The 25726-nt window shown below is 42.5% G+C and overlaps 1 protein-coding gene across 2 annotated transcripts in view; it reads left to right on the forward strand.

The window, feature by feature from the left end:
• LOC109886410 (muscleblind-like protein 1) overlaps nt 1–25726 on the forward strand; it is a 132469-nt gene that overhangs the window by 77277 nt on the left and 29466 nt on the right. The window contains exons 4-6 of one of the 2 annotated variants that reach the window (XM_031796213.1): nt 391–612; nt 11669–11908; nt 22613–22793. In XM_031796213.1, the coding sequence (XP_031652073.1) occupies nt 391–612; nt 11669–11908; nt 22613–22793 (643 nt within the window). The remainder of the gene's footprint in view (nt 1–390; nt 613–11668; nt 11909–22612; nt 22794–25726) is intronic. The other variant, XM_031796214.1, reaches the window with a different exon arrangement.

Genomic DNA, 25726 nt, shown 5'->3' on the forward strand with positions numbered 1-25726 from the left:
GGGTTAAGGTTAAGGTTTAGAAAAAGGGTTAAGGTTAAGGTTTAGAAAAAGGGTTTAAGGTTAAGGTTTAGAAAAAGGGTTAAGGTTTAGAAAAAGGGTTAAGGTTAAGGTTTAGAAAAGGGTTAAGGTTAAGGTTTAGAAAAGGGTTAAGGTTAAGGTTTAGAAAAAGGGTTAAGGTTAAGGTTAAGAAAAAGGGTTAAGGTTAAGGTTTAGAAAAAGGGTTAAGGTTAAGGTTTAGAAAAGGGTTAAGGTTTAGAAAAAGATAAGGTTAGATAGTGAGTTGAAATGCTACAGCATCTACAGATGGACTACACATATAAAGTTATAATATCTTGGTCCTCTAAGACTGACTGAATATCTCCGCATTGTGCTTCTCTTGACTCCATACAGCCGGTCCCCATGTTCTCTGTGACGCCCAGCCTTGCCTCCAATGCCAGTCCTGCCGCGGTGGCCGCTGCGTTTAACCCCTACTTGGGCCCGGTGTCGCCCGGCCTGATGCCTTCTGAGATCATGTCCAGCGCCCCGGTCCTGGTGACCAGTAACCCCAACGTCTCCATGCCCTCTGCTGCTGCTGCTGCCGCACAGAAACTCATGAGGACAGACAGACTGGAGGTGAGTTGTAGAAACAAACAGAACAGGAACTCATGAGGACAGAGAGACTGGAGGTGAGTTGTAGAAACAAACAGAACAGGAACTCATGAGGACAGACAGACTGGAGGTGAGTTGTAGAAACAAACAGAACAGGAACTCATGAGGACAGACAGACTGGAGGTGAGTTGTAGAAACAAACAGAACAGGAACTCATGAGGACAGAGAGACTGGAGGTGAGTTGTAGAAACAAACAGAACAGGAACTCATGAGGACAGACAGACTGGAGGTGAGTTGTAGAAACAAACAGAACAGGAACTCATGAGGACAGACAGACTGGAGGTGAGTTGTAGAAACAAACAGAACAGGAACTCATGAGGACAGACAGACTGGAGGTGAGTTGTAGAAACAAACAGAACAGGAACTCATGAGGACAGACAGACTGGAGGTGAGTTGTAGAAACAAACAGAACAGGAACTCATGAGGACAGACAGACTGGAGGTGAGTTGTAGAAACAAACAGAACAGGAACTCATGAGGACAGACAGACTGGAGGTGAGTTGTAGAAACAAACAGAACAGGAACTCATGAGGACAGACAGACTGGAGGTGAGTTGTACTAACAAATACACAGGAACTCAGGAGGACAGACAGACTGGAGGTGAGTTGTAGAAACAAACAGAACAGAGACTCTGACTCAACCTGATGCTGTAGCCTAGTACTTGATTTATCAAAACACAGTTCGCATGGTTTCCCAAGTCTACAGTCACTGTTACACAGTGAAAGGATGGCCACTAGCAGTCAATGAGGACTGAATATCTTTCACTGCTTTCACCATAGTAGAGTTTCTGTTGTGTCTCTTACATTGTTAAGGAGCAGAGTTGAAAAGTGTTGCTTTAACAGTTGCTGCTTAGTTCATTAATTAATTAACTAATACGGTTCAATTATGTACATCTAATACACAATCAGTCTGTTACAGTAACTGAACCCCTGTTACCATTATATAGTAATGATGTATCAGTCTGTTACAGTAACTAAACCCCTGTTACCATTATATAGTAATGATGTATCAGTCTGTTACAGTAACTAAACCCCTGTTACCATTATATAGTAATGATGTATCAGTCTGTTACAGTAACTAAACCCCTGTTACCATTATATAGTAATGATGTATCAGTCTGTTACAGTAACTAAACCCCTGTTACCATTATATAGTAATGATGTATCAGTCTGTTACAGTAACTAAACCCCTGTTACCATTATATAGTAATGATGTATCAGTCTGTTACAGTAACTAAACCCCTGTTACCATTATATAGTAATGATGTATCAGTCTGTTACCATTATATAGTAATGATGTATCAGTCTGTTACCATTATATAGTAATGACACATCAGTCTGTTACAGTAACCAAACCCCTGTTACCATTATATAGTAATGATGTATCAGTCTGTTACAGTAACTAAACCCCTGTTACCATGATATAGTAATGATGTATCAGTCTGTTACAGTAACTAAACCCCTATTACCATTATATAGTAATGATGTATCAGTCTGTTACAGTAACTAAACCCCTGTTACCATTATATAGTAATGATGTATCAGTCTGTTACAGTAACTAAACCCCTGTTACCATGATATAGTAATGACGTATCAGTCTGTTACAGTAACCAAACCCCTGTTACCATTATATAGTAATGACACATCAGTCTGTTACAGTAACTAAACTCCTGTTACCATTATATAGTAATGACACATCAGTCTGTTACAGTAACTAAACTCCTGTTACCATTATATAGTATTGACACATCAGTCTGTTACGGTAACTAAACTCCTGTTACCATTATATAGTAATGACACATCAGTCTGTTACAGTAACTAAACCCCTGTTACCATTATATAGTAATGACACATCAGTCTGTTACAGTAACTAAACCCCTGTTACCATTATATAGTAATGACACATCAGTCTGTTACAGTAACTAAACTCCTGTTACCATTATATAGTAATGACACATCAGTCTGTTACAGTAACTAAACCCCTGTTACCATTATATAGTAATGACACATCAGTCTGTTACAGTAACTAAACCCCTGTTACCATTATATAGTAATGATGTATCAGTCTGTTACAGTAACTAAACCCCTGTTACCATTATATAGTAATGACACATCAGTCTGTTACAGTAACTAAACCTCTGTTACCATTATATAGTAATGATGTATCAGTCTGTTACAGTAACTAAACCCCTGTTACCATTATATAGTAATGATGTATCAGTCTGTTACAGTAACTAAACCCCTGTTACCATTATATAGTAATGATGTATCAGTCTGTTACAGTAACTAAACCCCTATTACCATTATATAGTAATGATGTATCAGTCTGTTACAGTAACTAACCCCCTGTTACCATTATATAGTAATGATGTATCAGTCTGTTACAGTAACTAAACCCCTGTTACCATTATATAGTAATGACACATCAGTCTGTTACAGTAACTAAACTCCTGTTACCATTATATAGTAATGACACATCAGTCTGTTACAGTAACTAAACTCCTGTTACCATTATATAGTAATGACACATCAGTCTGTTACAGTAACTAAACTCCTGTTACCATTATATAGTAATGACACATCAGTCTGTTACAGTAACTAAACCCCTGTTACCATTATATAGTAATGACACATCAGTCTGTTACAGTAACTAAACCCCTGTTACCATTATATAGTAATGACACATCAGTCTGTTACAGTAACTAAACTCCTGTTACCATTATATAGTAATGACACATCAGTCTGTTACAGTAACTAAACCCCTGTTACCATTATATAGTAATGACACATCAGTCTGTTACAGTAACTAAACTCCTGTTACCATTATATAGTAATGACACATCAGTCTGTTACAGTAACTAAACCCCTGTTACCATTATATAGTAATGACACATCAGTCTGTTACAGTAACTAAACCCCTGTTACCATTATATAGTAATGACACATCAGTCTGTTACAGTAACTAAACCTCTGTTACCATTATATAGTAATGATGTATCAGTCTGTTACAGTAACTAAACCCCTGTTACCATTATATAGTAATGATGTATCAGTCTGTTACAGTAACTAAACCCCTATTACCATTATATAGTAATGATGTATCAGTCTGTTACAGTAACTAAACCCCTGTTACCATTATATAGTAATGATGTATCAGTCTGTTACAGTAACTAAACCCCTGTTACCATTATATAGTAATGATGTATCAGTCTGTTACAGTAACTAAACCCCTGTTACCATTATATAGTAATGACACATCAGTCTGTTACAGTAACTAAACTCCTGTTACCATTATATAGTAATGACACATCAGTCTGTTACAGTAACTAAACTCCTGTTACCATTATATAGTAATGACACATCAGTCTGTTACAGTAACTAAACTCCTGTTACCATTATATAGTAATGACACATCAGTCTGTTACAGTAACTAAACCCCTGTTACCATTATATAGTAATGACACATCAGTCTGTTACAGTAACTAAACCCCTGTTACCATTATATAGTAATGATGTATCAGTCTGTTACAGTAACTAAACCCCTGTTACCATTATATAGTAATGACACATCAGTCTGTTACAGTAACTAAACCTCTGTTACCATTATATAGTAATGATGTATCAGTCTGTTACAGTAACTAAACCCCTGTTACCATTATATAGTAATGATATATCAGTCTGTTACAGTAACTAAACCCCTGTTACCATTATATAGTAATGATGTATCAGTCTGTTACAGTAACTAAACCCCTATTACCATTATATAGTAATGATGTATCAGTCTGTTACAGTAACTAAACCCCTGTTACCATTATATAGTAATGATGTATCAGTCTGTTACAGTAACTAAACCCCTGTTACCATTATATAGTAATGACGTATCAGTCTGTTACAGTAACTAAACCCCTGTTACCATTATATAGTAATGACACATCAGTCTGTTACAGTAACTAAACTCCTGTTACCATTATATAGTAATGACACATCAGTCTGTTACAGTAACTAAACCCCTGTTACCATTATATAGTAATGATGTATCAGTCTGTTACAGTAACTAAACCCCTGTTACCATTATATAGTAATGACACATCAGTCTGTTACAGTAACTAAACCTCTGTTACCATTATATAGTAATGATGTATCAGTCTGTTACAGTAACTAAACCCCTGTTACCATTATATAGTAATGATGTATCAGTCTGTTACAGTAACTAAACCCCTGTTACCATTATATAGTAATGATGTATCAGTCTGTTACAGTAACTAAACCCCTATTACCATTATATAGTAATGATGTATCAGTCTGTTACAGTAACTAAACCCCTGTTACCATTATATAGTAATGATGTATCAGTCTGTTACAGTAACTAAACCCCTGTTACCATTATATAGTAATGACGTATCAGTCTGTTACAGTAACTAAACCCCTGTTACCATTATATAGTAATGACACATCAGTTTGTTACAGTAACTAAACCCCTGTTACCATTATATAGTAATGACACATCAGTCTGTTACAGTAACTAAACCCCTGTTACCATGATATAGTAATGACACATCAGTCTGTTACAGTAACTAAACCCCTGTTACCATTATATGGTAATGATATATCAGTCTGTTACAGTAACTAAACCCCTGTTACCATTATATAGTAATGATATATCAGTCTGTTACCATTATATAGTAATGATATATCAGTCTGTTACAGTAACTAAACCCCTGTTACCATTATATAGTAATGACACATCAGTCTGTTACAGTAACTAAACCCTTGTTACCATTATATAGTAATGACACATCAGTCTGTTACAGTAACTAAACCCCTGTTACCATTATATAGTAATGATGTATCAGTCTGTTACAGTAACTAAACCCCTGTTACCATTATATAGCAATGACACATCAGTCTGTTACAGTAACTAAACCCCTGTTACCATTATATAGTAATGATGTATCAGTCTGTTACAGTAACTAAACCCCTGTTACCATTATATAGTAATGATGTATCAGTCTGTTACAGTAACTGAACCCCTGTTACCATTATATAGTAATGACACATCAGTCTGTTACAGTAACTAAACCCCTGTTACCATTATATGGTAATGATATATCAGTCTGTTACAGTAACTAAACCCCTGTTACCATTATATAGTAATGATATATCAGTCTGTTACCATTATAAAGTAATGATATATCAGTCTGTTACAGTAACTAAACCCCTGTTACCATTATATAGTAATGACACATCAGTCTGTTACAGTAACTAAACCCGTGTTACCATTATATAGTAATGACACATCAGTCTGTTACAGTAACTAAACCCCTGTTACCATTATATAGTAATGATGTATCAGTCTGTTACAGTAACTAAACCCCTGTTACCATTATATAGTAATGATGTATCAGTCTGTTACAGTAACTGAACCCCTGTTACCATTATATAGTAATGACACATCCGTCTGTTACAGTAACTAAACCCCTGTTACCATTATATAGTAATGATGTATCAGTCTGTTACAGTAACTGAACACGTGTTACCATTATATAGTAATGATGTATCAGTCTGTTACCATTATATAGTAATGATATATCAGTCTGTTACCATTATATAGTAATGATGTATCAGTCTGTTACCATTATATAGTAATGATATATCAGTCTGTTACCATTATATAGTAATGATATATCAGTCTGTTACCATTATATAGTAATGATATATCAGTCTGTTACCATTATATAGTAATGATTTATCAGTCTGTTACCATTATATAGGAATGATATATCAGTCTGTTACCATTATATAGTAATGATATATCGGTCTGTTACCATATTTTGCTCATTAGAAAGACAGAAGGATGCAAATTAGCATATCTCTCTCTTCAGTTCAGTTCACACACACACACACACAAACACAAACACACACACAAACACAGACACACACACACACACACACACACACACACACACACACACACACACACACACACACACACACACACACACACACACACACACACACACACACACACACACACACACACACACACACACACACACACACACACACACACTAGACATGAGACTGTTGTGCTGTGCTGGATCTTATGTCATAACATATTTCTTCTCCAAATCAGAGCCATCACTCACAGGAAAACCTGAAGCTGTGCTTCTCAGGACTCACTGCATCACAATAGTTATTCATTGGACAGTAAGTCAATATAATGCATAATGCAGCGCTGCCTAGGATACTCTAGTAACAAAATAATAGGAAAATCATTGGGGGAGGGGAGGAGGAGAGGAGAGGAGGAGGAGGAGGAGGAGGGGAGGAGGGGAGGAGAGGAGGAGGGGAGGAGGAGGATGAATAGGTGAGGAGGAGGGGGGGGGGAGGAGGGGAGGAGGGGGGAGGGAGGGAGGTAGGGGAGGAAGGGAAGGGAAGGGAAGGGAAGGGAAGGGAAGGGAAGGGAAGGGAAGGGAAGGGAAGGGAAGGGAGGGGAGGGGAGGGGAGGGGGAGGGGAGGGGAGGGGGTGGAGTGGAGTGGAGTGGAGTGGAGTGGAGTGGAGTGGAGTGGAGTGGAGTGGAGTGGAGAGGGAGTGGAGAGGGAGGGGAGGAGGAGGGGAGGAGAGAAGAGGAGGAGGGAGAAGAGAGAAGGAGGGGAGGAGGAGAGGAGGAGGGGAGGAGAGGAGGATGGGAGAAGAGAGGAGGAAGGGGAGGGGAGGATGAGAGGAGGAGGGGAGTGAGGGAGGAGTAGATGAGGAGGTGAGGGGGAGGAGGAGGGGAGGGGAAGGGGAGGGGTGGAGGGAGAAGAGGAGGAGGAGGGAGTGGACAGAGGGGGGAGGGGAGAGAAGTGGAGGAACGATGTTAATGTTGGGAGGGAGTCTCAGGGCGAGTGGACAGAGGGGGGAGGGGAGAGAAGTGGAGGAACGAGGTTAATGTTGGGAGGGAGTCTCAGGGCGAGTGGACAGAGGGGGTGAGGGGAGGAGGGGGGGAGGGAGTCCCAGGGCGAGTGGACAGAGAGGGGAGGGGAGAGAAGTGGAGGAACGAGGTTAATGTTGGGAGGGAGTCTCAGGGCGAGTGGACAGAGGAGGGAGGGGAGGAGGGGAGGGAGGAGGGGGGAGGGAGTCTCAGGGCAAGTGGACAGCTCTGTGAACAAGGGAAAGGGTCGATAACAGGAAAGAAATATTTAGGGAGAGATGAGAAATCAATGACCAGCAGACTTGTTAAAGTCATCATGGAAGGAGGGGAGAGGAGTAGGCAGGGGTTGGTGGCAAGGGGGAGGAAGGGGGTGTAGGAGCGATTTGGATTTCATTGACGAGGGGTGATTTCACCGATGAGGGGTGATTTCACCGATGAGGGGCGATTTCACTGACGAGGGGCGATTTCACTGACGAGGGGTGATTTCACTGACGAGGGGTGATTTCACTGACGAGGGGTGATTTCACTGACGAGGGGTGATTTCACTGACGAGGGGTGATTTCACTGATGAGGGGTGATTTCACGGAATTAATGGATGAATCTGTCTACTCACGCCTACTGGTGTTACATTGTGGAACCAATCCACTAGCCTCATTGGCCAAGAAGTGGGTTTGCTATAAATATCCTTCAGAAAAAGGGCAGACATATTTTAGTGTCTGTCATAGTGTGTCATTAAAATGAACAGCTGCAGGATTCTGTTTTCATGCTTAACAAAAAACTGTAGGACCCCCCCCCCCCCCCCCCCCACATATTACCTGCATGATGATGACGCATGGTAACCTTTGGGTAGAACTAGGATTATCAGCCTCCTCTTTTTGTTGGCCAACCAGGAGCTTTCCCAGGGTTTAATTTCCCTCAGAGGTTTAGTACCGCTGTTAGACCAGGGCTAATAACTCTTACTGAGAGATTGAGACAGATCAAGGCACAGCTCACCTGTCTTCTCCTCCTTTCACTCTGTCTTTCCTCTCCCTTCACCCTGTCTCTCCTCTCCCTCCACCCTCCACCCTGTCTCTCCTCTCCCTCCACCCTGTCTCTCCTCTCCTCCACCCTGTCTCTCCTCTCCCTCCACCCTGTCTCTCCTCTCCCTCCACCCTGTCTTTCCTCTCCCTTCACCCTGTCTCTCCTCTCCCTCCACTCTCCACCCTGTCTCTCCTCTCCTTCCACTCTGTCTCTCCTCTCCCTCCACCCTGTCTCTCCTCTCCCTCCACCCTGTCTCTCCTCTCCCTCCACCCTGTCCCTCCTCTCCCTCCACCCTGTCTCTCCTCTCCCTCCACCCTCCACCCTGTCTCTCCTCTCCCTCCACCCTGTCTCTCCTCTCCCTCCACCCTCCACCCTGTCTCTCCTCTCCTTCCACTCTGTCTCTCCTCTCCCTCCACCCTGTCTCTTCTCTCCCTCCACCCTGTCTCTCCTCTCCTTCCACTCTGTCTCTCCTCTCCCTCCACCCTGTCTCTCCTCTCCCTCCACCCTGTCCCTCCTCTCCCTCTAACCTGTCTCTCCTCTCCCTCCACCCTGTCTCTCCTCTCCCTCCACCCTGTCTCTCCTCTCCCTCCACCCTCCACCCTGTCTCTCCTCTCCCTCCACCCTCCACCCTGTCTCTCCTCTCCCTCCACCCTCCACCCTGTCTCTCCTCTCCCTCCACCCTCCATCCTATCTCTCCTCTCCCTCCACCCTTTCTGTCCTCTCCCTCCACCCTGTCTCTCCTCTCCCTCTCTCAAGAGACTATAATTTCAATCCCCTTGATCCTCATTCTCTCTCTCTCTCTCTCTCTCTCTCTCTCTCTCTCGCTCCCTCCCTCCCCTTCTTTTCTGAACATCTGCCTGACAACAAGGCAGCCTCTTTTTTAAAAGAGCCTTGCCTGTTTTTCACGAGGCATGGCCAGCGAAGACAGGAGACAGAGACAGTTAACTGTGTCTAGACACAGGTCTGAGAAGCTAGTGTCTTCATACACACTCAATACACACAAACCATTCCAGTAGAAAGAGAGGAGAGGAGATTAGGAAGCAGGTGTAGACTGTTGAGATGCACTCCAGGTCTTGTCTGGACGTGAGCTCGACACATTGTCAACCTGGCCATGCATGTACTGCCCCCTGCTGGAAAACTCAGGAATATATGAATCTTGTCTTCACATCATCGATTTGAAAAACAAAATATTTATACTTGAATGATTAAATGAGAGAAACATTTACAAGACAAACATTACAAGATTGATGAGTGTTTATGCTGCCGGTTATTCATTCTCAACTGTAATTAGCAGGTATTTGTTCCTTTTGATATATTCATTTCACTTTATATTCATTTATTCCCATTGGTTATTATTCCCAATGGTTATTATTCCCGTTGCTAATTATTCCTATTGGTTATTATTCCCATTGGTTATTATTCCCATTGCTAATTATTCCCATTGGCTATTATTCCCGTTGCTAATTATTTCCATTGGTTATTATTCCCATTGGTTAATATTCCCATTGGTTATTATTCCCATTGGTTATTATTCCCATTGGTTATTCCCATTGGTTATTATTCCCATTGGATATTATTCCCATTGGTTATTATTCCCATTGGTTATTATTCCCATTGGTTATTCCCATTGGTTATTATTCTCATTGGTTATTATTCCCATTGGATAGTATTCCCATTGGTTTTTATTCCCATTGGTTATTATTCCCATTGGTTATTATTGCCATTGGTTATTCCCATTGGTTATTATTCTCATTGGTTATTATTCCCATTGGATATTATTCCCATTGGTTATTATTCCCATTGGTTATTCCCATTGGTTATTATTCTCATTGGTTATTATTCCCATTGGTTATTATTCCCATTGCTAATTATTCCCATTGGCTATTATTCCCGTTGCTAATTATTTCCATTGGTTATTATTCCCATTGGTTAATATTCCCATTGGTTATTATTCCCATTGGTTATTATTCCCATTGGTTATTCCCATTGGTTATTATTCCCATTGGATATTATTCCCATTGGTTATTATTCCCATTGGTTATTATTCCCATTGGTTATTCCCATTGGTTATTAATTCTCATTGGTTATTATTCCCATTGGATAGTATTCCCATTGGTTTTTATTCCCATTGGTTATTATTCCCATTGGTTATTATTGCCATTGGTTATTCCCATTGGTTATTATTCTCATTGGTTATTATTCCCATTGGATATTATTCCCATTGGTTATTATTCCCATTGGTTATTCCCATTGGTTATTATTCTCATTGGTTATTATTCCCATTGGTTATTATTCCCATCGGTTATTATCCCCATTGGTTATTCCCATTGGTTATTATTCCCATTGGTTATTATTCCCATTGGGTAATTATTCCCATTGGTTATTCCCATTGGTTATTATTCTCATTGGTTATTATTCCCATTGGATATTATTCCCACTGGTTATTATTCTCATTGGTTATTATTCCCATTGGTTATTATTCCCACCGGTTATTATTCCCATTGGTTATTATTCCCATTGGTTATTATTCCCATTGGTTATTATTCCCGTTGGTTATTCCCATTGGTTATTATTCTCATTGGTTATTATTCCCATTGGTTATTATTCCCATCGGTTATTATTCCCGTTGGATATTATTCCCATTGGTTATTATTCCCATTGGTTATTCCCATTGGTTATTATTCCCATTGGTTATTATTCTCATTGGTTATTGATAGGCTGAGGTGGAGGGCTCTTTCTGCCCATGACAGTGATATATATATATATCACTGTATATATCACTGTATATATATAGACCTCAGTTATTATACCCTTCCTCGTTATGTTGATGTTAGGCTGTGCATGTTTATTTTTTTGTCTCGCCTAAAAATTAAAAAAATTCACCTTTCCTCAGTGACTTGTTGTGTTGCCATGTGTCATGATGACGCGTGGCTTGGTAACAGCCTGACCTGATCTGACCTGATCTGATCTGACCTGATCTCTGTCTCTCTGTCTCTCTGTCTCTCTGTCTGTCTGCCTGTCTGTCTGTCTGTCTGTCTGTCTGTCTGTCTGTCTGTCTGTCTGTCTGTCCACCCCTCCCTCCTCTCCTCAGGTGTGTCGGGAGTACCAGAGAGGTAACTGTACGCGGGGGGAGAGTGACTGTCGCTTCGCCCACCCCTCAGACAGCACCATGATAGACACCAACGACAACACCGTGACCGTGTGTATGGACTACATAAAGGGTCGCTGCTCCAGGGAGAAGTGTAAATACTTCCACCCTCCAGCCCACCTGCAGGCCAAGATAAAGGCTGGCCAACACCAGGTCAACCAGTCTGCTGCCGCAGTAGCCATGGTAGGTATCCCTCTGTAACCCCCCCCCCCCCCCCCCCCCCCCAGCCGGTCCTCTCCAACCCCACCTACATCTGAAAACCCGCCCCCCCCACCACTCCTCTCCAACCCCACCTACGTCTGAAAACCTGACCCCCCCCACCACTCCTCTCCAACCCCACCTACATCTGAAAACCTGACCCCCCCCCCCCAGCCACTCCTCTCCAACACCACCTACATCTGAAAACCTGCCCCCCCCCCCTGTTGTCTCCCCCAGCCAGCCCCTTCAGCTCTGCTCTCTCAACCCTCTCCCGTCCTCTCTCATCCCCTCCCCCTTCAGCATCTAGACTGCCCAGCAGACGTAGACAGTAAAGGTAATGGAGACTTATTATGCAGCTAAACTAGTTAGCTTAATTGTATCATGCTAAATGTGTGACTTTACTGATCCCTTTCCTTTAGCTCTTTCAACTGTTATCACCTGTTATAGTGTGTGTTATAACTAGATATATTGTTATTTAACATGTGTTATAACCAGATATATTGTTATTTAACATGTGTTATAACCAGATATATTGTTATTTAACATGTGTTATAACCAGATATATTGTTATTTAACATGTGTTATAACCAGATATATTGTTATGTAACATGTGTTATAACTAGATATATTGTTATTTAACATGTGTTATAACCAGATATGTTGTTATTTAACATGTGTTATAACCAGATATATTATTATTTAACATGTGTTATAACCAGATATATTGTTATTTAACATGTGTTATAACCAGATATATTGTTATTTAACATGTGTTATAACCAGATATATTGTTATTTAACATGTGTTATAACCAGATATATTGTTATTTAACATGTGTTATAACCAGATATATTGTAATTTAACATGTGTTATAACCAGATATATTGTAATTTAACATGTGGTATAACTAGATATATTGTTATTTAACATGTGGTATAACTCGATATATTGGTATATAACGTGTTGTAACTGGTGATATTGTTATGCTTCTTAGAGCTGCTGTAATTGTGTAGCAATGCTTCCTCTTATTATATTTAGGACTTGTTGAGTATCAACTAAACAGCGTTGATACGTCTCCCTATAGAAACGTCATGTCATCACTAATATATCAAGTAGTCCTGGACGTATTAGCTTTGAACTATATGACTCACAGTAAATAATTCTGTAGTTTTCTGAAACCAGGAAGTGTCTAACGGTAACTGCAGTAATAGTGTTTAGCTCAATCCAGTGACAGCGAATAGCAAGTAAAGCAACATTCCTGTTTAAGTAAATTATGTCAAGGCTGTAGTGTTTACAGTAACAACCCTACAGCTGTTAATGATGTCAAGGCCCTAGTGTTTACAGTAACAACCCTACAGCTGTTAATGATGTCAAGGCCGTAGTGTTTACAGTAACAACCCTACAGCTGTTAATGATGTCAAGGCCGTAGTGTTTACAGTAACAACCCTACAGCTGTTAATGATGTCAAGGCCATAGTGTTTACAGTAACAACCCTACAGCCGTTAATAATGTGAAGGCCGTAGTGTTTACAGTAACAACGCTACAGCTGTTAATGATGTCAAGGCCGTAGTGTTTACAGTAACCACCCTACAGCCGTTAATGATGTCAAGACCGTAGTGTTTACAGTAACAACCCTACAGCTGTTAATGATGTCAAGGCCGTAGTGTTTACAGTAACAACCCTACAGCCGTTAATAATGTGAAGGCCGTAGTGTTTACAGTAACAACGCTACAGTTGTTAATGATGTCAAGGCCGTAGTGTTTACAGTAACCACCCTACAGCTGTTAATGATGTCAAGGCCGTAGTCTTTACAGTAACCACCCTACAGCCGTTAATGATGTCAAGGCCCTATTGTTTACAGTAACAACCCTACAGCTGTTAATGATGTCAAGGCTGTAGTGTTTACAGTAACAACCCTACAGCCGTTAATGATGTCAAGGCCCTAGTGTTTACAGTAACAAACCTACAGCTGTTAATGATGTCAAGGTCGTAGTGTTTACAGTAACAACCCTACAGCTGTTAATGATGTCAAGGTCGTAGTGTTTACAGTAACAACCCTACAGCCGTTAATGATGTCAAGGCCCTATTGTTTACAGTAACAACCCTACAGCTGTTAATGATGTCAAGGCTGTAGTGTTTACAGTAACAACCCTACAGCCGTTAATGATGTCAAGGCCCTAGTGTTTACAGTAACAAACCTACAGCTGTTAATGATGTCAAGGCCCTAGTGTTTACAGTAACAAACCTACAGCTGTTAATGATGTCAAGGTCGTAGTGTTTACAGTAACAAACCTACAGCTGTTAATGATGTCAAGGTCGTAGTGTTTACAGTAACAACCCTACAGCCGTTAATGATGTCAAGGCCCTAGTGTTTACAGTAACAAACCTACAGCTGTTAATGATGTCAAGGTCGTAGTGTTTACAGTAACAAACCTACAGCTGTTAATGATGTCAAGGTCGTAGTGTTTACAGTAACAACCCTACAACCATTAATGTGCGTCCTCCAGCTATGTTATTTGTTGTATATTGCATTCCAATGATTTGTTGTTTTGTTGTTTTGTTTGTTTTGTTTGTTTTGTTTGTTTTGTTTGTTTTTTGTTTTTTTCTCTCACCAACCCAAACTGCACTGCTGCCTCCATGATGCACCTCTGCTTGCCGGTTTATGTTAATGCGCTTGAACCTCATTGGCCCATTTCCACCTTGTGCTCGCTGCCTGCTAATTAAGGCTCAGTCGGCTGTCAAATCACTGAAGCGACCCCTCGACGCAACCTTTGACCTGGTACTATGACCTTTCACCTTTTAGCTTGGCATGCAGCTCTGTTATACTAGTTTCTAACTAAATACATCTTAGTAAGTTACTGTTTTCTAACCATTTCATATCTGAGGTGATAAATTGATTTTGACATTACTGCTAACTAAACATGTCATTGCTGGGATGATGAACTGATTGTGGTATAGTGGTACCCCGTTAATTAACCTAAACATCCCTTTACATTACCATTCCATCTCTGTGTCAATGTGGGAATGAGGCGGGATTTGCAAAACAAAACAGCAGTGTCTAAGAAGCTTTATTAGAATGTTGTCTACAGTCATCCCTTCTAGTCTATTCATCCTCATAATAACATGGTTTGAACATTAATCTGGAATTCATTTAGTTAACACAGCAGCTAAAACCATGATTGGTGTCTATTCAGGAGTGTTCAAGTATAAATATATGGCATGGTTATAATATGTTTTCTTATTTCTTAATATTATTTATTATTATTATTTATTATTATTATTCTGGTGGACGGAGGGACTTTAGAATGAACAAGGCTTCTACTGTTAATCATGGAGCTAGAAGTGCAGCTTTTCTCTGTTAACCTCCTCTCTGTTAACCTCCTCTCTGTTAACATACTCTCTGTTAACATCCTCTCTGTTAATATCCTCTCTGTTAATAACACCATCTATGTTAACACCATCTCTGTTAATATCCTCTCTGTTAATAACACCATCTCTGTTAACACCATCTCTGTTAACACCATCTATGTTAACATCCTCTCTGTTAACATCCTCTCTGTTAATATCCTCTCTGTTAATAACACCATCTCTGTTAACATCCTCTATGTTAACATCCTCTCTGTTAACATCCTCTATGTTGACATCCTTTCTGTTAACATCCTCTCTGTTAACAACCTCTCTGTTTATAACATAATCTCTGTTAATAACATCCTCTCTGTTAACATCCTCTCTGTTAACACCCTCTCTGTTAACACCATCTATGTTAACACCATCGCTGTTAATATCCTCTCTGTTAACACCATCTCTGTTAACATCCTCTCTGTTAACATCCTTTCTGTTAACATCTTCTCTGTTAACATTCTTTCTGTTTATAACATAATCTCTGTTAATAACATCCTCTATGTTACCATCCTCTCTGTTAACACCCTCTCTATTAACACCATCTCTGTTAACACCAATTCTGTTAAAAACACCATCTCTGTTAACACCATCTCTGTTAACATCATCTCTGTTAATAACATCCTCTCTGTTAATAACACCATCTCTGTTAATAACACTATCTCTGTTAATAACATCCTCTCTGTTAATAACACCATCTCTGTTAACATCCTCTCTGGATAACATCCTCTCTGTTAACAGCCTCTCTGTTAATAACACCATCTCTGTTAACATCCTCTCTGGATAACATCCTCTCTGTTAATAACACCATCTCTGTTAACATCCTCTCTGGATAACATCCTCTCTGTTAATAACACCATCTCTGTTGACTCCTGGTTACTAGTACAGTCATTATTATCTTTATTTTACAGAGCTCCTAATACATTCTCAAAGATGTGTTATAAAAGCTGATTTACCTTTGCAGTATTCATGTTACATATTTATATGTATATTGTCTGTATGTTGGTAACTCTATTGTGACAATCTCTAGCTGTCACAATTCATAGACAAGCACCACTGTCTTGAAGGACTAGTGTAACACAGACCACGGTCTTATTATAGAAGGACTAGTGTAACACAGACCACTGTCTTATTATAGAAGGACTAGTGTAACATAGACCACTGTCTTGAAGGACTAGTGTACCACAGACCACTGACTTATTATAGAAGGACTAGTGTAACATAGACCACTGTCTTATTATAGAAGGACTAGTGTAACACAGACTACTGTCTTATTGTAGAAGGACTAGTGTAACACAGACCACTGTCTTATTATAGAAGGACTAGTGTACCACAGACCACTGACTTATTATAGAAGGACTAGTGTAACACAGACCACGGTCTTATTATAGAAGGACTAGTGTAACACAGACCACGGTCTTATTATAGAAGGACTAGTGTAACACAGACCACTGTCTTATTATAGAAGGACTAGTGTACCACAGACCACTGACTTATTATAGAAGGACTAGTGTAACACAGACTACTGTCTTATTGTAGAAGGACTAGTGTAACATAGACCACTGTCTTATTATAGAAGGACTAGTGTAACACAGACTACTGTCTTATTGTAGAAGGACTAGTGTAACATAGACCACTGTCTTATTATAGAATGACTAGTGTAACATAGACAACTGTCTTATTATAGAAGGACTAGTGTAACACAGACTACTGTCTTATTGTAGAAGGACTAGTGTAACATAGACCACTGTCTTATTATAGAATGACTAGTGTAACATAGACAACTGTCTTATTATAGAAGGACTAGTGTAACACAGACTACTGTCTTATTATAGAAGGACTAGTGTAACATAGACCACTGTCTTATTATGGGGCTAGTGTAACATAGACCACTGTCTTATTATGGGACTAGTATAATATAGGCAACTGTCTTATTATGGGGCTAGTGTAACATAGACCAATTTCTTATTATGGGGCTAGTGTAACATAGACCACTGTCTTATTATAGAGGGAATGTAACATAGACCACTGTCTTATTATAGAAGGACTAGTGTAACACAGACCACTGTCTTATTATGGGGCTAGTGTAACATAGACCACTGTCTTATTACAGAAGGACTAGTGTAACATAGACCACTGTCTTATTATAGAAGGACTAGTGTAACATAGACCACTGTCTTATTATGGGGCTAGTGTAACATAGACCACTGTCTTATTATGGGGCTAGTTTAACATAGACCACTGTCTTATTATAGAGGGACTGTAACATAGACCACTGTCTTATTATAGAAGGACTAGTGTAACACAGACCACTGTCTTATTATAGAAGGGCTAGCGTAACACAGACCACTGTCTTATTATAGAAGGGCTAGTGTAACATATACTACTGTCTTATTATGGGGCTAGTATAATATAGACCACTGTCTTATTATAGAAGGACTAGTGTAACACAGACCACTCTCTTATTATAGAAGGACTAGTGTAACACAGACCATTGTCTTATTATAGAAGGACTAGTGTAACATAGACCACTATCCTATTATAGAAGGACTAGTGTAACATAGACCACTGTCTTATTATAAAAGGACTAGTGTAACATAGAACACTGTCTTATTATGGGGCTAGTGTAACACAGACTACTGACTTATTATGGGGCTAGTGTAACATAGACCACTGTCTTATTATAGAAGGACTAGTGTAACATAGACCACTGTCTTATTATAGAAGGACTAGTGTAACATAGACCACTGTCTTATTATAGAAGTACTAGTGTAACATAGACTACTGTCTTATTATAGAAGGACTAGTGTAACATAGAACACTGTCTTATTATGGGGCTAGTCAAACATAGACCACTGTCTTATTATGGGGCTAATGTATCACAGACTACTGTCTTATTATGGGGCTAATGTATCACAGACTACTGTCTTATTATAGAAGGACTAGTGTAACACAGACCACTGTCTTATTATAGAAGGACTAGTGTAACATAGACCACTGTCTTATTATGGGGCTAGTGTAACATAGACCACTGTCTTATTATGGGGCTAGTATAACATAGACCACTGTCTTATTATGGGACTAGTATAACATAGGCAACTGTCTTATTATGGGGATAGTGTAACATAGACCACTCTCTTATTATGGGGCTAGTGTAACACAGACCACTGTCTTATTATGGGGCTAGTGTAATATAGACAATTGTCTTATTATGGGGCTAGAGTAACATAGACCACTGTCTTATTATGGGGCTAGTGTAACATAGACCACTGTCTTATTATGGGGCTAGTGTGACATAGACCACTGTCTTATTATAGAAGGACTAGTGTAACACAGACCACTGTCTTATTATGGGATGAGTGTAACATAGACCACTGTCTTATTATGGGACTAGTATAACATAGGCAACTGTCTTATTATGGGGCTAGTGTAATATATACAATTGTCTTATTATGGGGCTAGAGTAACATAGACCACTGTCTTATTATAGAGGGACTGTAACATAGACCACTGTCTTATTATGGGGCTAGAGTAACATAGACCACTGTCTTATTATAGAGGGACTGTAACATAGACCACTGTCTTATTATGGGGCTAGTGTAACATAGACCACTGTCTATTATGGGGCTAGTGTAACATAGACCACTGTCTTATTATGGGGCTAGTGTAACATAGACCACTATTTTATCATAGAGGGACTGTAACATAGACAACTGCCTGATTACGGGGCTAGTGTAACATAGACCACTGTCTTATTATGGGGCTAGTGTAACATAGACCACTGTCTTATTATGGGGCTAGTGTAACATAGACCACTGTTTTATCATACAGGGACTGTAACATAGACAACTGCCTGATTATGGGGCTAGTGTAACATAGACCACTGTCTTATTATGGGGCTAGTGTAACATATACCACTGTCTTATTATAGAGGGACTGTAACATAGACCACTGTCTTATTATGGGGCTAGTGTAACATAGACCACTGTCTTATTATAGAACAATTGGTGTATCATAGACCACTATCTTATTATGATGGACTGTAACATAGACCACTGATGTCTTTCAAAAAACATTTAATCATCATTTTTCTGAGGTAGAGAAGCTTTTGATCTAATGAAAATCTTTATTTTCTCTGTCTTATATTTCCACCACCCCTACAACCACCCCTACCACCCCTACAACCACCACCACCACTTCCACCACCACCACCTCTAAAACCACCAATACAACCACCACCACCACTACTACAACCACCAATACAACCACCACCACCACCACCTCTACAACCACCACCACCACAACCACCACCACCACCACTACAACCACCAATACAACCACCACCACTACAACCACCACCCACCACCTCTACAACCACCACCACCACCACCACTTCCAACAACACTATAACCACCACCACCACCTCTACAACCACCACCATCACCACCACCAATACAACCACCACCACCACCACCACCACCTCTACAACCACCACCACCACCACCATCACCACCACCACCTCTACAACCACCACCACCACTACCACCACCACCACTTCCACCACCACTATAACCACCACTAAATCCCCACCACCACCCCTACAACCACCACTATAACCACCACTATTTCCACCACCACCACCACCACCTCTACAACCACTACCACCACCACCCCTACTTCCACCACCACCTCCACCTCTACAACCACCACCACCACCACTACTTCCACCACCACCTCTACAACCACCACCTCTACAACCACCACCACCCCCACCCCCACCACCACTATAACCACCACTACATCCACCACCACCCCACTACAACCACCACCACCACCACCACCACTTCCACCACCACTATAACCACCACTACAACCACCACCACCACCTCTACAACCACCACCACCACCACCACCACTTCCACCAACACTATAACCACCACCACCACCTCTACAACCACCACCACCACCATCACCACCACCACCTCTACAACCACCACCACCACTACCACCACCACCACTTCCACCACCACTATAACCACCACTATTTCCACCACCACCACCTCTACAACCACTACCACCACCACCCCTACTTCCACCACCACCTCCACCTCTACAACCACCACCACCACCACTACTTCCACCACCACCTCTACAACCACCACCTCTACAACCACCACCACCCCCACCCCCACCACCACTATAACCACCACTACATCCACCACCACCCCCACTACAACCACCACCACCACCACCACCACTTCCACCACCACTATAACCACCACTACAACCACCACCACCACCTCTACAACCACCACCACCACCACCACCACTTCCACCAACACTATAACCACCACCACCACCTCTACAACCACCACCACCACCATCACCACCACCACCTCTACAACCACCACCACCACTACCACCACCACCACTTCCACCACCACTATAACCACCACGACATCCACCACCACCACCCCTACAACCACCACTATAACCACCACTATTTCCACCACCACCACCTCTACAACCACCACCACCACCACTACTTCCACCACCACCTCTGCAACCACCACCTCTACAATCACCACCACCACCACCACCACCACCACCACTATAACCACCACTACATCCACCACCACCCCCACTACAACCACCACCACCACCACCACTTCCACCACCACTACATCCACCACCACCACCCTTACAACCACCACTAAAACCACCACCACCACCACCATTACAACCACCACCACCTCCACCACTATAACCACCACTACATCCACCACCACCACCACCCCTACAACCACTACCTCCATCACCACCACCACTACCACCACCACCACCCATAAACCCACCACCACCACTATAACCACCACCACTACAACCACCACCACCACTACATCCAACACCAACACCACCACCTCCACCTCCACCACCACCACTACATCCAACACCACCACTATAACCACCACTATAACCACCACTACATCCACCACCACCACAACTACCCCTACAACCACTACCTCCATCATCACCACCACCACTACCACCACCACCACCACCCCTAAACCCACCACCACCACTATAACCACCACCACCACTACATCCAACACCAACACCACCACCTCCACCACCACCACACTACATCCAACACCACCACCACTAAACCACCACCACCACTATAACCACCACCACCACCACTACATCCAACCACTACCGTTACCACCAACTCCACTATTACCCACTCCACCACTATCATCACCACCACTACCACTACCATTACCATCACCACTACCATTCCCACCACCACCACTACCACCTCCATCACCACCACCACCACTACCATTACCACCACCTCCACTACTACCACCTCCACCACTAACCTCCTCCACTACTACCACCACCACTACTACCATTACCACCACCTCCACTACTACCACCTCCACCACTACCACCACTACCATTACCACCACCTCCACTACTACCACCTCCACCACTACCTCCTCCACCACTACCACCACCACTACTACCACCTCCATTACTACCTCCTCCACCACCACCACCCCCACTACCATTACTACCACCTCCATTACTACCACCTCCACCACTACCTCCTCCACCACCACAACCACCACTACCATTACCACCACCTCCACTACTACCTCCTCCACCACTACCTCCTCCACCACTACCACCTCCATCACCACCACCACCACCACTACCACCTCTTCCACCACCACCTCCACCTCCACCACCACCACCATCACCACTACCTCCTCCACCACCACCACCTCCACCACTACCTCCTCCACCACCACTACTTCCACCACTACCTCCTCCACCACCACCACCACTACCATTCCCACCACCTCCACTACTACCACCTCCACCACTACCACCACCACTACTACCACCTCCATTACTACCTCCTCCACCACCACCCCCCACTACCATTACTACCACCTCCATTACTACCACCTCCACCACTACCTCCTCCACCACCACAACCACCACTACCATTACCACCACCTCCACTACTACCTCCTCCACCACTACCTCCTCCACCACTACCACCTCCATCACCACCACCACCACTACCACCTCTTCCACCACCACCTCCACCACCACCATCACCACTACCTCCTCCACCACCACCACCTCCACCACTACCTCCTCCACCACCACTACTTCCACCACTACCTCCTCCACCACCACCACCACTACCATTTCCACCACCTCCACTACTACCACCTCCACCACTACCTCCTCCACCACCACCACCTCTATCAGGGGCTCCCACCTTTACCTCCATTACCAAAGAGACCCACAGTTGAAAAATCCAACGGTGCCACCGCCATGTTCAACGCCGCTGGCACGTTCCAGTACCAACAGGCCCTGGCCAACATGTTCCAGTACCAACAGGCCCTGGCCAACATGTTCCAGTACCAACAGCAGCAGTTCATCCCGTCGGGTAGGTTTGAACCTTTTACCTTTCACCTCTCAACTCATCACAACCCCTGAAGTCCAATCTGATGCTGCTTACCTCCATTCACAAACCTCAAACCTTACCAGTTAAACATTTGGCTTCATGCTCCTTGCCCATAAAATCTCTGGTTTTAGGCTCCTTACCCATAAAACCTCTGGCTTCAGGCTCCTTACCCATAAAACCTCTGGCTTCAGGCTCCTTACCCATAAAACCTCTGGCTCCAGGCTCCTTACCCATAAAACCTCTGGCTTCGGGCTCCTTACCGGTAAAACCTTTGGCTTCGGTCTTGCACAGCATACATATTTCTGATTGGACATTCATTCATTTTGCAGTATCCCTCTTATTGCAATGACAATTGGAAACACTAACACAAACTCACACACACATACACCAGTCTGAAAACATTGGCACCACCCTGGTCCAACCACATACACCAGAACACTGGCACCACCCTGGTCCGACCCACATACACCAGAACACTGGCACCACCCTGGTCCGATCCACATACACCAGAACACTGGCACCACCCTGGTCGGACCCACATACACCAGAAAACTGGCACCACCCTGGTCCAACCACATACACCAGAACACTGGCACCACCCTGGTCCGACCACATACACCAGAACACTGGCACCACCCTGGTGCGATCCACATACACCAGAACACTGGCACCACCCTGGCCCGACCCACATACACCAGAACACTGGCACCACCCTGGCCGACCCACATACACCAGAGCACTGGCAGCACCCTGGTCCGATCCACATACACCAGAACACTGGCACCACCCTGGTCCGTTCCACATACACCAGAACACTGGCACCACCCTGGTCCGACCCACATACACCAGAACACTGGCACCACCCTGGTCCGAACCACATACACCAGAACACTGGCCCCACCCTGGTCCGACCCACATACACCAGAACACTGGCACCACCCTGGTCCGACCCACATACACCAGAACACTGACACCAGCCTGGTCCGACCCACATACACCAGTGAGGGTCCAGTGAGTGTTACTGTTGCTCTGATCCTGTAGTCTACACCTCCTCTCCCATTGTTGAACTGTCTGACAGAGATGGATCGGCTGGCTTTCAGACAGTTCTGGCAAATGACAGACGGGGTGGTCTATTTTAACCTAGTGTGTCTGTATACATTAGAGGTTTGGAACAGAATTATCTTTATTTTGACTAACAATGGGATCCTCAAGTAAAAAAAAAAAGTGGCCTGGTGTTTTATTAAGAACCAAGCTGATTTCTGCTCCCCAGTCCATCCCTGCTGTCAAGCCACAGTAGTCCAAGTCCACACTGAGAGAACTGGAGGCAGCTTGTCCACAACCACTCTGGGCCAACAACCTTTAAATAAACTAGGAGGAGTATTGCAAGATAGCCATTTTCCTATTGGCCCTGGCACATAATTGATCTTGGAAGGTTATTGGCTGATGTGACTGGCTATTCACTCTTTTCTCTTTGTTTTTAAGAGAAAATATATTTGTAATCTGGATGACTGGTGCTAAAACGACATAGCTACTGATTTCTCACATCAAGATACATAACATCTCTGTGTTCTTTAGGTCTCTGTGTGTTTAATTAGTGACCCGTGTTAACAGTAATGAATGAGTAATGGCAACTTAAATATGATGCAACTTAAATCTGTCTTAATTCACTGCATTGTAGTTGATGTTCGGGAAAAGTATTCAGACCTCTTGACTTTTTCCACATGTTGTTACGTTACAGGCTTTTCCTAAAATGGATTCAATAAAACATTTCCCTTGTCAATCTACACACAAAATCTCATAATGACATCACAATATCCCATAATGACATCACAATATCCCATAATGACATCACAATATCCCATAATGACATCACAATATCCCATAATGACAGAGCAAAAACATGTTCTTAGAAATGTACATAAGTATTCAGACCCTTTGCTATGAGACAAAGCTCAGGTGCATCCTGTTTCCCATTGATCAACCTTAAGATCTTTCTACAACTTGGAGTCCACCTGTGGTAAATTCAATTGATTGGACATGATTTGGAAAGGCACACACTTGTCTATATAAGGTCCCACAGTTGACAGTGCAAGAACCAAGCCATGAGGTCAATGGAATTGTCCGTAGACCTCCGAGACGGGATTGTGTCGATGCACAGATCTGGGGAAAGGTACCAAAACATTTCTGCAGCATTTCATGTCCCCAAGAACACAGTGGCCTCCATCATTCTTAAATGGAAGAAGTTTGGAACCACCAAGACTCTTCCTAGAGCTGGCCACTGAGCAATCGGGGGAGAAGAGAGTACAGAGAGATCCTTGATGATAACCTGCTCCAGAGAGCTCTGGACCTCTGACTGGGGCGAAGGTTCACCTTCCAACAGGACAACGACCCAAAGCACACAAACAAGATTAACGCAGGAGTGGCTTCGGGACAAGTCTCTGAATGTCCTTGAGTGGCTCGGCCAGAGTCTGGACTTGAACCCCGTCGAACATCTCTGGAGAGACCTGAAAATAGCTGTGCAGCAACACTCCCCATCCAACCTGACAGAGATTGAGAAGATCTGCAGAGAGGAATTGGAGAAACTCTCCAAAACAGGTGTGCCAAGCTTGTAGCGTCATACCCAAGAAGACTCTAGGCTGTAATCACTGCCAAAGGTGCTTCAACAAAGTACTGTGTAGAGGGTCTGAATACTTATGTAAATGTGATATTTCCGCTTTTTTCATTAAATATATACATATTTGCAAAAATCTCTAAAAACATGTCTTTGCTCTGTCATTATGGGGTATTGTGTGTAGATTGATGAGGGGGTGGGGGAACTATGTCTTCCATTTCAGAATGAGGCTGTAACGTAATAACATGTGTAAAAAAAGTTAAGGGGTCTGAATACTTTCCAAATGCACTGTATCACCTGTGTA

The sequence above is a fragment of the Oncorhynchus kisutch genome, linkage group LG18 (genome assembly GCF_002021735.2).
Source record: "Oncorhynchus kisutch isolate 150728-3 linkage group LG18, Okis_V2, whole genome shotgun sequence".
Classification (NCBI taxonomy): Eukaryota; Metazoa; Chordata; class Actinopteri; order Salmoniformes; family Salmonidae; genus Oncorhynchus; species Oncorhynchus kisutch.